Source organism: Felis catus, chromosome A1, assembly GCF_018350175.1.
Source record: "Felis catus isolate Fca126 chromosome A1, F.catus_Fca126_mat1.0, whole genome shotgun sequence".
NCBI lineage: Eukaryota > Metazoa > Chordata > Mammalia > Carnivora > Felidae > Felis > Felis catus.
Window position 1 is genome coordinate 145,565,043 of NC_058368.1, and position 15,414 is coordinate 145,580,456.

Genomic DNA, 15,414 nt, shown 5'->3' on the forward strand with positions numbered 1-15,414 from the left:
TACTGTTGTTGAGGCACACCTATCCAAAGCTGTGATATGGAAGACTTAAATCATTAAAACTCCGTCAACTTTAAAAATGTGTGTCGGCAGTTATTTTTAGCCACACGAATCTTTTGTGCCATATTGTGGAATTCTGTTAGCAGAGAGAGGGAGAGACTATATGTCTCAGAGAAGATTGTCTCAGGTTGTTTTGAGACATATCAACAGTTGCTAAGAAACCGTCGCTAATGCTTCTGGGAAATCCTGTAATATTTCACTTAGAAATTGGGAGAAATTTTTATAGAGCAAAGCTTCTTAGACAAGGAAAGCATATAAAGGGTGATATTAGAGAACAGTTTCAAACTGGAAAAAGTATTTTAAAGTTTCCTAGAAGATTGAGTTTAAATGGAGTTTCTTAGCACCATATAATCGCCTCTTACAGAATCCTGGAAGCTTTAATTTACATCTGATTTTAGAACAAGTAGCATTTTAAAATCTGGTCACATTTCAGTTTATTTTCCATGATTGATGTTTTAAAATGGAGATTAGCATTTCTTTTCACACAGAGAATTAATTAGCATGGTAGAACCGTGGTTCCACTGATTCTCTTACTTTTTAGTGAAAGGACTGTACTAGTAGTCAACATTTAATAGGCACTGACTGTTTACTAGATTCTACAGTTGTTGATGTGTAATGGTTTTATAATCCAAATAGTTTTCTCCGATCAACTGTGTCATTGTAGATAGTGAAGAGATTTTCACCAGTCACCTTCACTGAGCCTTATGTTCCTGGGGGGTCAGGCTACCAGCCTAATATCAAGTCAGTGCACTATCCCATGTGGACTGTTGAGCTAATCACTTAAAACAGTCCAACATGCTATTAGCTGGAGTCTACCTGGCCACAGAGAGAAGGCTTAATTCACATGGGAACATTACTTCTAGACAGCTGATTTAAATTATATGATTTGATCTACATGTTTTATTACTTCTGGGCTTAATATTAGAATCTGAGGAGAGAGTAGCAGTAATTCATTTTTTCTCTTTCTTTCATTCACAGATACTAAATGAGCACCTATTATGAGCAAGGAGCTATGGTTAGTGCTGAGGTTAGGACACAGTTAACACATAGTCTTTGCCCTCGAAGAACTTATATTCTGGTGAAGAGATGACTCTGCAAACAGCAGTTGCAAAACAGTAGGTTAAGAGTCGTCATGATAGTGTGTAAAGAGACGGGGAAGGAACAAGTGCAGTTTTCCTGTCTGTGAGGATGAGCGAAGGCCTCCTAGATGGAGCTGAATAGGAGTTCATTAGTCACACACATGGGGAAGGGGGGCAGGGTAAAAGGAAGTAAGCAGTGTGTGCAGAATCCCAAAGCCATGGCCAGGAACAGGCTCTAATCATTCCTTAATGTGTGTAGGACAGGGGAGAAAGTCAGAGATGGGGCAGGACAAGTGAACAGACACTCTACCATGGAAGGCTTGTTCTTTCAACATGTATGCAGTGATTCTCCAGCTTCATTTTGAAATGCTAGCATTCCTGTGTTTTTGATTAGAAGGTTACTCAAGGGGACTAATAATCATAGGGATGGAGAAGTAATAATATTAGGAGGGAAATAATGTTAGAGGGAAATATTAGGAGGGAAAGTTTGTAAGAATCGGTGAAGGGGCTGAGGCTGAGAGTGCTGGTTGAGGAAAGAAGCCAGAGCCAAGGCAACAATGATTGGGCCATTTGACTGGACTGAATCCACATTGTGGAGAAGGTTCATGGACCTGATGCTGACAATATAAGGTGCAGGCATGCAAAAATATAGATGCAAGTGAGTAAAATTAATAATAGCAGTAAGTAAATCTAAGTGTCAAATAAATGATTCAGACTAATATATGCTAGAGGAAGATAGAGGCAATACAGAAGGCCAATAGTCCTTGAGTACGTAGTCAGCAAATTCAGCATTATTTCCTATCCTGAAACCCTGATTTTGCACTCCAATCAGAATATTCACCAGATAAATGTTTAGCTACTCTTCTAGTAAATGGTGTTAACAAAGAAGCTTGTATCAGAGTTGCATGAAAAGTCATGCTTGAAGTAGACCAAAATGTGATATTGATTAGTGTATCTCTTCCTGTGCTAGAGAAGCAGAGGCTATCAGGGAAAACATCTGTGATGGTTTGACTAGTACCCTCTCCCCAGTGTTACAGAAGGAACAGAAACATTCATGGTGATTTTGTGCTTCTTTTAGCTGGAACCATCTAGTCAGACAAAGTATTGGTCATCATAAAGTCAATAATAAAAACATTTGCATGGAACATGTTTTGTTGTCAAGGTAAAGGTTTCTTGGAGGAAAAATCAGAATTATTAATACTAGACACCCATCTATAGGCCAGCCCATTGAACACAATATGTTTGGAATCATGATAAATATCTAACACCATTTTTCCTTTGACATGGCAAAAACAGGTAGAGTTAGTGTTACCTCTGCTTCCCAATTTGGAACCAATTATGTAACCAAGGAAATGAGAGGCCAGATGTCAAGTGCACTAACATAGTATAACAAACATAGTGGCTAAGAACATTGATTTAGTGCCAAACTGCTTGTATTCAAATGCTGGCTTTTCCAAACTAGTCGTGAAGCAAGGGACAGATCCTCTGTAGGCCTCAGTTTCCTCATCTGGAAAATAGTGACAATACTTTATGGAGTTGTTTCATGGATTAAATAAAATAATAAATATAAAATATTTAGAATAGGTCCCAGTGGGTGCCTGGGTGACTCGGTCAGTTAAGTGTCCGACCCTTGATTTAGGCTCAGGACATGATCCCATGGTTGTGAGATTGAGCCTCACATCGGGCTCTGCACTAAACGTGGAGCCTGTTTGGGATTCTCTTTATCCCTCTCCCTTTTTCCCTCTACCCCACTCACTTGTGTGCTTTCTCTCTCTCAAAACACATAAATAAACATTAAAAATAAAAGAATAGGTCCTTGCACACAGTATGCAACCACACAATAAATATTAGTTGTTAGTGTTGTTAATTATCCTATCTCAAGTTGATGATAAACATAGTCTCCATTAACAATTTTAGCAAATTCAAAATTAATACTACTATGTGGTTAGTATAGGACATAAGATCAAATCACAAATAACATTATACTTATAGAGAGATACACTCATATTTTTTTGCCATCAAACGATCATCATTTGGTGGAGCATTTGGTGATTGTAGCTTTGTGGATATCTGCCACTGGGGTAAATAGCACCCCACATGGAGATAGCCCTGGGCTCTGGAAGGTAGAAGATACTCTTCAGGATTTCAGAGGCACATCAGCCATGCAGTTGCATGGGCATGAGTAGAACTGTACATCCCAGGATAACAATCAAGACATATTGTTCTCTCAGGTTTCAAAGAAAACAAGTATCATGCTTAAGAAATTTAGTCACACCATCTCTGATACAGTCCTAAGAATAGCATTGTAATTTGTATGCCATATACTTGGTTTTAACAAGGCATTTGATTCTGTTAAGCACATTGGTAGGCTAAAAATCCTACAAAGACAGGCTGTACGGTGAAGTTTATAAGCAACATTTGTTTACTCTGCGAGGAAATGATGGTGAGAGTTATAGATGCAGACAGAGATAGCAAATGCATTTACAGTGACTAATAGCACCAAACAAGACTGCATTCAGTACACCATTATCATCTGCTATCTGGTTTTTTGTTTGTTTGTTTGTTTGAAGATGCCCTTTTGTTGCTTTCAAAGATTGTGATTAAGGTATTAACATGAAGGTTAGGTCAGATAAGAATGCATCCAATCTCTGCCATATGTAGATGGCAAAAGCAAATTATTATTTAGAATATAAACAACCTTATTACATATTGTCTGCATGCTGATGACTGCACATAGGTGGCTCACAGTCAGAATGATGAATAACAGTGGTTGGGTTGGTTTGCTAAGTTGTGCATTACTCTGGTTATATTATCCATCCCCAAGCAGATAAAGGTTCTCTGAAATTTCTCTGGATCACCCCTGAAAGTTAGAGAGAAGTTTTATCATCTCAGCGGTGTCTTCTCTTGCCATCAATCAGCAATAACCAACAAATAGAGAGTTTGTGGTGGTGTGTGTGAGAAGCACTGTGATAGACAGCAGTGGCCAGGAAATAGAAATCTACAGCATGGTCTCCCTTTCCAAAGATGGGGTGATAATTCACAGATTACACAGCAGAATTAATCAATAATAAGTTCTATAATAAGACAGCTCTAAAGAGGTGCTATAGGCAGTATATGAAAAAGTACAAGATTACTGATAGAGATTATAAGAAGAGAGATTTATTGTGAGCTGAAATGGTTCTAGAAAAACTTCCCAAAGAGAGAGAGAGAGAGAGAGAGAGAGAGAGAGAGAGAGAGAGAGAGAAGGGCTTGAAATTTTCAGTGATTATTTGGTACATGGGGAGGAAGATGAAGGATTATTCTATGGGCATCAGCACAGAGATGAGGAAACACAAGGTATACTGAGAGTTGAGAACAAACCTGATTGAAAGGAGTATAAGATACACAAAGAGCCAGGTTTTAAAACTAGAAATTCTGTGCCTTTGAGGATATGCAGTAGTAGCAAGGTGTGACAAGACACATCAGGATAACTGGGTTTCTAGAGTATGAGCAACAGAAGAACTTTTGTTGTTTCATTTGCTGTATGTCTTTGGGGCTTAAGAGGAGTTCCTGGCATGTGGTGGGGGCTCAGTGCAGACCTCACTCTACTTGTCTGTGATTAGGGGTTCTCTGATAAAATAGAAGGCTTTAAAGATAGTTTGATGCCAGCTTGCAGGGAAACCGAATAGAAGGCCACATAGTTCAAGCTTCATAGTTTTGGATTTCTTATCTCAGGATCACAACCCCCCCAGGCTTCCAGTGTATGAGAACCCCTTGAATTGTAGACAAAAAGCTGTGTGCATTATGCATTATTCTAAGGTCCACAGCCCTTTTAAGATATTGAAAGGGATTCATGCCCCCAAAAGGATTAACTTTGCTTAATAGGCAGTGAGTAATGAGGAATAATTTTGAGCAAGAGAGTGACGTAAAATTGGTAATTGGAGTGATGAATCAAGTGTCTGTGCAAGGTGAGAGAGTGGAGAGACGGGAGCAAAGGAAACCAGATAGGAGGCTGCGGCAGGCTAGAGGGAGACAGGTGGTATGTGGGACTGGATTGTCTTCAAGGAGATAGAGGAAATGGCAGGGAGAGGGGTTGGTTTAAGGAAAGCTATGCTCTGGGGTATACTAACAAAATGTTTGTGGAGAAGATTGGGAAATGGGAGGTGGTGAAGTTAGAATCAGTTTCCAAAGAAATCAATCAATCAGTATTTATTTATTCAAGCCTCTTGAGTCTTCACCACACTGATGTAAGGCTTTTGTGTAAGGATCTGTTCTTTTCTCAGTGAGAGTTTAGCTCTTCCTTGCAAGGCCTGATTGGAAAGATTGGGATGCCCCCCCATGTGTTAAAAATAAGGACATCAGTGAATTGAAAGCTGCAAACTCGCATGAATGCCAACATTCAAAGTTTGTGGGGTTTTGTTTGTTTGTTTTTGTTTTTGTTTTGTTTTGTTTTGTTTTGGTTCAAAGTTATCTGATTTCAAATTTCTGGTTAGATTCATGGAAGTTGAAATACCTTCAAATATTTAGGTTACTTCTGTTTTTGCAAGTGTTTAGTTGACCAGTTGGATAATTAAGCCCTTTTATGTCTGTGTCACACACTCCTGCCTCAAGAGATTTTAATTTTTTTTGAAAAAAAAAATGTTGGGGCACCTGGGTGGCTCAGTCGGTTAAGCATCCGACTTCGGCTCAGGTCATGATCTCGCGGTCCATGAGTTCAAGCCCCGCGTCGGGCTCTGTGCTGACAGCTCAGAGCCTGGAGCCTGTTTCACATTCTGTGTCTCCCTCTCTCTGACCCTCCCCCATTCATGCTCTGTCTCAAAAATAAATAAATGTTTAAAAAAAATTTTTTTTAAATAAAAAAAAGAAAAAAAATGTTTAGAAACAGTGTCTCATTGTTTCAGTGCAAATTAGTTTGGGTTGATCATTTTTAATCAGAAAGTATTAGAATCCTAAAAAATAACATATCCCAGCTGACCATACAGTAAAAAATAAAATCATGTACCTTCCTCTCAGGTGATACAAAGATATGGGAAGCATCACACTGTGGGAATGTTCACATTTTGCTTCATCACCTGAGTCAGTAGGGAAAATTAACTTTCTGGGCCCTTGAGTCAACCTCACCCAACTGTTTGCAGTTTATGACATCGGTAAGGCAGAGGTCAAGGGGGAACTATGGAAAGGAGACACTGTTCAAAAGTTTAAGTACTTTGCTGTCCAAGCAGACTCCAGGTCAATCTGTCTGCCAAAATTGATCTCAAAACCAAAATGGCTTTGGCCCCATTACCTGAATATGACTGTCAGAGCCACCTTCAGGCCTCTGCTGCTGTAGCCTATACTGAGGCCCTTTTCAGATGGCCTGGTGTCTTCCTTGCTGGTATCCACACAGCAGGTATATAAAGGAGCATCTCCCTGCCTACTGAGTGATTGGATGGCTCTCTGGTGGTCTCTGGTGGTGAATATTATATATGCTTCTAGAGGGAACCGCCGAATACTTCATTACAGCAAACACAAAAACAAACATTTGTACAAATAAACTAAAATTCTCTGGTATGAAGCTAAGTCTGATAGTAACTTCTAGTTGTAACTCTGAAGGATCATAGTATCATTTATGTATGATATAGAGTAGCATTTTAGAGTGAATTATCCATATAATATTTAATCTCTCTCTCTTCTTCCCTCCCTCCCTCCCTCTCCCCTTCCACCTTCTGTCTTCCACCAACAAAAACTCAAATTCTCCAATAGTTCTTTTAACAGGCAGTTCTCAAGATATGCCTGTTTGGGTGTCTGTGGGTGTATATAATTTATTATTAACTTTTTGATAAGCAGCTCTCTGTAGATCTGAACATTAAACCTCTTAAGTATCACAGTTACAAACGTCCATTTTAGCAATTTGCTTTTGTACCAGGAGGTGAGTTAGACATACTGAGTTGTTATATCAAAGAGAGCTGGTATGTATACCTCAACACATACATTTCTGTGCTGCATGTTACTAAAGTACATGAGAGTTCTTTTTAATTCTTGGTATAGTGTGTGTAATCAGTGACGTAAACATCATCCATTAGTCAGTTCAGCCTTCCCTGAAGTATTAGTATGCTAAACAATCCTATTACCACAGCATTATTTTGATACTTTATTAAAAGTCCTATAGCTCTAGCATTGGTATACTCAAACACAGCTTTATGCAATTAGGATTATAATGGAAGCTTTATTACAGTGATATACAACTTGTATCATTCTAATAAAAGTTCCTGTACCTAGCAATGCTTTAATAATGTTGTTTCTGTAACAGTGATTCCTCAGTAATGGAGCTTCTCTCATGGCAACTTCATTATTAGGAAATGATTTCAGTAATAGAAATGCAAATAAAGATTTTGAGAGGAGGGTTTTATGCATGGCTCTATTACTGACCTGCTATCTTTTCATGCATTACATCTAATCATTATAAAACTACCATGTAGATTATAGTTATGCTTATTACTATCCTGTTACATTTTAACATTTGTGTCCTTCCAAATTATTAAAATTAACTGCCATTTTAAAATAAAATTCAAGGGTTAAAATAATTTAAATTTTAATTAAATTTTGTTTCTAAAGCATTAAAAATGTTTCACAAAACACCACCTCTAATTTATTTTTATTGTATCAGAGACTGAGTAGACCAGTTGCATTCAAACTGGAGCGTATGTGCCCTGGGTGTATACGAAGACCTCCCAAAGGGTGTGTGTGTGTGTGTGTGTGTGTGTGTGTGTGTGTGTGTGTGTGTGTAGTGGGGGAGGGTTATGGAGAGTTCTAAAGGAATTAATTTCCAGATCTTCTACTTCCATATGCACCCTCTCATAAAATCCATCTGTCTGAAAAGGCACTTGTGGCCAAGATTTTCCTTTCCCACTTTCCCTTTTTGCCTTTCTGCCACTGTACAAAACAAAGGCATGCCTCATACCCATCGCATCCCTTACCATGGCATATGGCTCAGCCGGGGCACTAAAAGGAGCAACTGGACCATGCCTTTATTTTAGCCCCCCTCTTCTGCCCTCAATCTCTATTTTTACGAGCCAAGAAGTATAGGACAGTGTATAAGTGACTGGACTATGGAGCCAGAAAGTCTGTGTGTGGATCCAGGCTCTGCGACCTAGAAGAGTCGTCTAAGCTATCTCAACCTTAATTTTGGCATCTATAAAATGGAGATAACAATAGTAGAGTGTTGTGAGGATTAAGTGGGTTCATACATGTATGAAAAAAGTATGACCTGTAGTTTATACTAAGTGGTGCTATTATGATTTCCAAAAATATTTCACTTTTTATTTTTTGCCAAATTTTAAGTGTTTAGTTTTGATTAACTAAATAATATTAATAATTACAATTAAAACTCAGACATCTTAGTTAATTTAGCACTTAGAGGAGAATGGTCATGGGAAATTTTGGAAAATGAACTCTTTTCTGTCTATATGCTTTTGTTTACAAGAACAGGATCAATAAAAAGCTTTTAAGCATAAAATATACATTAGGGTAAAATTCTTTGACAGAAGCAGAATGGAGATAAATTCAAGGAGAAAAATGTAAAATACCCAATTGTTCATATATTTTTTTAAATGAATAAGTGGGTATTATAATGCTGTGGCATTTATGTTTGATTACATTTAAGAGAGTGACATGATAATCCTTACAATTGTGTATATGTATAATAGCATATATTTAAAATGGTGAATATTTACAATATACTGGAAATTATACCATTTGCAACTTTTTAATGAAAAATTTTGGAAGTCAATTTATTTTACATTGAGAGAGAGTGAGAGAGAGTGAGAGCACGAGCAAGGAAGGGGCAGAGAGAGAGGGAAAGAGAGAATCCTAAGCAGGCTCTGTGCTATCAGCGTGGAGCCTGATGCCTGGCTCAATCTCACAAACTGCAAGATCATGACCTGAGCCCAAATCAAGAGTTGGACACTTAACCAACTGAGCCACCCAGGCACCCCTATAAGATATATATTTTTTAAGAGTAGGTGTGTATAAGCAAAAATGTTCACAGACATTGGGATAAGACACTGACTTGTAGGAGTAAAGTTGTAAGTGAAAGTAGTGTTATAAAATTACCTTTTTAATTTCTGTTTTATGAACACTAGGTATTAAGAACATAGGTATTAAGAATAATATCTTTGAGGGGCGCCTGGGTGGCGCAGTCGGTTAAAGCGTCCGACTTCAGCCAGGTCACGATCTCGCGGTCCGTGAGTTCCAGCCCCGCGTCAGGCTCTGGGCTGATGGCTCAGAGCCTGGAGCCTGTTTCTGATTCTGTGTCTCCCTCTCTCTCTGCCCCTCCCCCGTTCATACTCTGTCTCTCTCTGTCCCAAAAATAAATAAACGTTGAAAAAAAAAATTAAAAAAAAAAAAAAAAGAATAATATCTTTGAGCCCCATGACAGGCTCTGTGCTGATAGGTCAGAGCCTGAAGCCTGCTCTGGATTCTGTGTCTCCTTCTGTCTCTGCCCCTCCCTTGTTCATGCTCTCTCTCAAAAATAAATACTAAAACATAAAAAAAAAAAAAAAAAAAGAATACCATCTCCTTTATCAAGTTAGAAAACTAAGTAAAATTCTAGAATTCTGAGGCTTTCCTGGCAGAAAATCAAATTGACTCTATGTGGACTAACGCGGCTGAGTATCTCCAGTACTTCACAGAGAAGATCAGTGTATGGACAACACATGCACTCCCAAGTTGATTAGTATGTGACGCATGGGAGAGGGCCCTTCCTTTGAAGGGGAAGCTGGATTTGTCCTTTGATCTGTTTGTAGTTGTAGAATGGGCTCTTTCAGAGTGGATCTTGTCCTGAGGCCAAAATGGGGAGACTCTTCTGCTGGATGAATGCTTTGAGACTTTTACATCATGCTGGAAAAGCAGCTGTTACTACTACTGGAAGACCACCAGCTAAGACCAAAAAAAAAAAAAAAAAAAAAAAAAAAGAATGGGCCTCATGAGGAACATGCTAAAAATAGAGTGTTTTCAATGTAAAAAAAAAAAGGTGTTGAAGAAAATTCACATTCCCTCAGGTGTGTTTATTGACGATTATATTTACATCAGTTTGACATTCTTATTTCGTGCCATGCCTCAAGATGGAAGGTTGGATGCCAATTTCTTAGTGTGCAAGTTTTGTGTCTGCATATCCATGGTTGTGATCATAATGAATATACAAGGCTGTGTGCTGGGTTTTTACACTTAACATTATTTTCCAGACCCTTGCCAAGGAAAGCCCAGAGCTTTTAGAGGAGTGATCTGATAATACTGTAGTCATATTTATACCAACTGCCACCAAATCCGAGGAGAGCACGAACTTTACTTAATGTAATTTGTTATGGCCTATTTTAATGGCCATTTGAGACCCAGGTATCAATTGTTGGAGACTCAGGTCAGATAATGCAGGCCTCCTCTGAGACATCGAAGCTTTGGCATGCCGCTTGTGAAAAGTTGCTGACCCTGCCCCAGCCAATCTGGAAAAGCAGCATCCAGGAACATAATGTGTTTACAAGCATTTGAGAGAGTCACCAAACCCCACCCTGAGCCCTAACCCTTCTCCATATATTTACTGTCCTTCACCAAGTCACTAATTCCCAAGGGCTGCATCCTATGGCCAAGTCCAAAATGGCATAAATCCTAAGCTAGTTGCCTAGAGTTTTTGTAAAGTCTGTGCGATGTTTTTGTGAAATATCCCCAAGGAGGATTTAATTCTAACATTAAGACATTGCTATTTAAAACATTGAGGGATTATTCAAGTAGTTTGTATTGGTGGCAATTATATTAGTTTTATAATTTTGGAGGGAAATGTGATAATATAGATCAACAGCTATATTGATATCCCCACTGTTTTTACTCATTCCTAAAATTTGATTATAAGGAAATAATCTGTAGTCCATAATACACGTGCATGCATGCACAATGTATAATAGTATAAAACTGGAAAACGGTCTAAATATTTAACAGTGGAATAATTGTAAAGTCTATTATATCAACCAGATGGAATATTATATACCTAAAAAGAAAGTTAAAAGGAGTATGCAAAATATAGGAAAGTATATATGAAATAATGTTACAAGGTAAGAAGAAAAAATGAATCACAAAATTATATATACACGGTGTACATAACTACGAAAGATAGGTAGAAGGATAGATATCCATAAATTTGGGAAGCAATCAGCCTTTAAGAAAAAGGAAGAACAAAAACTTGAGGATGACTGAGTCTGAAGCAATCCTGAGATTCATTGACTGCTGGTGTGAGAGGACATGTGGGAAAATAACAGTGACTTCTGAGCTCTGCCTTAAGTCCATGTGGAAAGCCTGTGAATTTCCCAGTACCAGTTTTCTTTTTCAGTTTTAGACTCTCTTTTTTGTGTCCTGTACTTTCTTGTCTAGAAAATACTGAACTATATCCAAGCTATAAAAATCAGTTCTTAAAATTCCAACAGAAGTTACTATGGAGAAATGTAAAAAAATGGATTTGGTTGGGAAATTGGTTTAAAATATACATTTTTTTAATCCTGACATTGCTTACATTTTTAATAAAATATCTTTAAAAATAAGAAACTGCCATTCTTGCCCATATGTACCAGTTTATTTCTCTCTCTAATATATGTTTGCAAATACCAGGATGCAATTATTGTCTGAAGAAAATCTGTGATTACAGTTTTATATAGAGGAGTATAATTTCTTAATACTATAGCCTGTTAGTAGCATTGTTTTTGTTACCTAGTTTCAAATTATTAGTAGTCTAAAAAGTGGGAAAAATATCTCATAGTAGCTAAATTTTTTAAATAATTTGTTAAAAGATTTATTTATTATTTTTGAGAATGTGCATGCAAGCAGGGAAGGGGTGGAGACAGGGAGGGATGGAAGATCTGGATCAGGCTTTGTGCTGAGGGCAGCAAGCCCCACATGAGTCTCCAACTCACAGACTGCAAGATCATGACCTAAGCTGAAGTCAGACACTCAACTGACTGAGCCATTCAGGTGCCCTAGTAGTAGCTAAATTTTTGTAGGTCATATCTTCCCCTAACATGTTTCATTATTAGATAAGTAATAACAGATTTATAATGGGTTTATCACCTCCTTAGGAATTTTCTTCAGGTAGTCTCTTTTGAGAGATCTTCTAAAAAGAAAAACTAATTTTAACTCAAATCACTGGGAAATCTGCTTCTGGGAGTAAAGGGAATCTTTTTATTACCAAAGTTGTATAAGAAGCAGGAAGGAAATACATAAATGTTAGCTGTAAACTAGGGTGCTTTTATTAGGAATTTATATTGATTATCTGAAGAGAGCATTGTGATATTAAGAAATCATCTTAAAGATTCATCTGTATGCCTTTTCATTGCTTTAAAATTCTATTTGGCACCATTCTAAAAAGCGATTGTACCAACAGACTGCTAGTTTCTTTTGTATTGCTCATAAAACATCTTCCTGGATGGTAGTTGCCATACATTAATATCTGATTATCAATGAATTAGGTTGTTTTTAAGTTTGTTCTTGAAAATCCTTGAATTTTGTGATTGCTGATTCACCTCTCTATTATGCCCCAACATACCTAGCTCTAAAATATGGTCACTGTTTTAGTGAGTATCTCAGAAATAGACTCGGTAAGCCAAAAATGGTCACCATTATGTAATGTAGTGGAAGTGGGAAAAAAAGAATTAATGCTTGGAAAGAACAAGCTCCCAATTGTTTTCCTTTAAGACAAAAATAGAATAAATGTAATGCCTGCAAGTTGTTTCATGCTGAAGTGCTACATTTAGTCCTTAGCAGGCTTGGCAATGGCAGGGAGAGACTACGTTCTATTCTGGAATCTGGACATGAGTCTCAGCTCTATCATTTCTGAGTGTCATGACCTTGGATAAGCCACCCCTCTGAGTAATTTTCTACAAAAATGGGTGGAGGCCAAATAAACATTCTTCCAACACTTAGGGGTTTGACTAGAGAGAGACACACTGACAGTGTCCTCTACTGACACCATCACCGATCAGGTATTTTTAAAAAAATGGATGTTTCTACCGGAACAGGACATTTTAATAAAAACGTTGATAGGGAACACAACAAGGCTTTTAAACAGAGACTTAGAGTCCTTTTTGTCTTCATTCAAATCTGCTTTATTTTTCTTTCTGTGACGCTATATAAAAATCTCATCAATATACAAAATCATTCTGAGCCTCAGATTTTCTCATTTTCTCTGGATGAGAGCTTTGATTAGCTTTTTACAAGTTCTTCATTAGTAATTGGCTTGCTTTTTTGTTTTTGTTTTTGGCTGTTGTCTCTAATAAGTTTCTGTTCTATCAAAGAATTCTTTGAGGATGGTCTGAAATACTCTACTCTGTGTTATGATACAGAATATTACAATTTAATATTCTTTATAAAATGCAACCAACAAGTGCTTTCCAGATTAAATGTTCATTTCTTCTTTTTGATGCTGGTGGCTGGGATGGGTTGTTCAGTCTTATCATCATGCCTGACCTAGTTGTGCAGCCGTTCCTATTTAATTAATAGACATTTACATAAGCTCTTTTTCCCCCAGCAAGCTTCATAATGGTCTTGTTGGTTATCTCCTTTCACCCTGTGAAGTACCAGCAGTGCTATTTCTATTTTGCATATCAAAATACTGAGAGATTAAATAATGTACAACAAATTGATAACTGAATAAGTTTGGGAGCTCAGAATTCTGGCATATTAACGGTGTTGCTTAAAGCAACAACCCGTATAGAGTCTATAAATATATTCAAACTCTGCTTTCTAATCCAGGAGTTGGAGTTGGGACTGTCAGCAGCTTAGGGAGGGAGCCCTTTGTAGATGTAGGCAGGAGTGGGAGAATTAGTTTCTGGACTCCCTCTGGAGCCATGAAAGGAAAGTTTTTTGTTAGCGGAGGAGGTGGTGTCTAAGAACTATTGCTGTGATGTTTGTAATTTTTAATAAAAATTCTGGGAAGCCTGGTGGCTTCTGTGCAGCATATGAATTTGAAGAACCCTCCTATTTTTTTTTAATCTGACTTTCCAAACATCATTAGAATTTTATTCCTAATTAACTGGCCAACAAATATCAACAGGTGCAACTTGAACAAAGCATAGCTTCTCTGGGCTCCCTCTGCCTCTCCAAGAACTGAGGAGACTTTCAGGGTATTTGGGCAAGACTTTCATTTCTTTCCCACATATATCTATTTTTAAATATTCTCTCACTGTCTTTGTATCTTTATCCTCACACACTCAGTGGGGAGAAGTCTGTCCTGGGATATTTCCCACCTCTTCCCCCCTGCCCCGCCACCTTTTTTTTTTTTTATCTCTTTTCAAAACTATAAGAGGGGATTGTTTGTACTTCAAACCTTGCTTCTTTGCCTTGTCTAGGTGTTGATTACTTCCAGAGCATTCTTTGGATCTTATAGGGATCACTTCAATTATTTAACAATGTCACCAACACAACAAACAAAAATAAATATTTTTTTCTTCTCTAACTAACCACACTTCTCAGTCTTTCTTAAAAGATGGAAATCTGTGTGTCCCTTACTTAACTTCCTTTCCGCTAAACCTGGGGTGATCTCTTTCTGTCTTAGAGCCTACCGCCACAGGCTTCTCCAAGTCCTGCTCACTGTTAAGGCCTGGAACAGATGAAGTGCCATATCTCCAGGAAATCTTCGCTGCCCCTCCTCCACCAGTCAGAACTGAACTCTCCTTTGTCTGAGTTCCCATATTCCTGGATTTGTACCTTTTGAGTGGTACATAATCTGTTGTGTGTGAGAGTGATTTCCGTAACCCTTGAATTGCGGATACCCTAATGAGCATGGGGAGAGATGAGGAGTGAAGAGATGTCCTATTCAATTTGACTCAAGGTCCCTCTTAGCTCATGAAAATACATACCCCATGCACAGTCTGGTGTTTCCAACTGCATGGCACCCAACACAGTGTCATGGAAACCCCTCACAATACAGCAAGCATTAGATCTGCAGAATGACAAGAGGAGTTGAGGAGGCATCGGGATCTCACCTTGAGTATCACTCCAGGGAACAAACAGTCTTTCCATCCATGGGTTCTCGCAGCTGGGCCGCCTCTGCAGCGTGGTTTCATTCTCATTTATTGGCGACCTCCTCTCTGGCCTCCAGCACTTGCAGGCCTTCCTCAGGATACCCTCAATCTCACAGTGGGGAACATCTCATTTTCTGCTAGTGTCATTGAGAACCCCACACAATCTTCTCTGGGGTGGGAAGCCTCCTGATGCCTCTTCTCCAAATGATGAAAATAAATAAATAAAATAAAATAAAATGAAACAAAACCCAGCCCACAGAGCG

The 15,414-nt window shown here is 38.2% G+C and overlaps 1 protein-coding gene across 23 annotated transcripts in view; it reads left to right on the forward strand.

The window, feature by feature from the left end:
- Positions 1-15,414, forward strand: part of ATG10 (autophagy related 10) — a 275,188-nt gene that overhangs the window by 229,696 nt on the left and 30,078 nt on the right. Inside the window, exon 7 of one of the 23 annotated variants that reach the window (XM_045033231.1) lies at positions 1,036-2,756. The exons of 21 other annotated variants lie outside the window; for them this stretch is intronic. In XM_045033231.1, coding sequence (XP_044889166.1) covers positions 1,036-1,059 — 24 coding nt within the window. In that variant the 3' untranslated portion in view covers positions 1,060-2,756. Of the gene's footprint in view, positions 1-1,035; positions 2,757-14,682; positions 14,845-15,414 lie in introns of those variants that run through there. One more of the 23 variants, XR_439535.5, reaches the window with a different exon arrangement.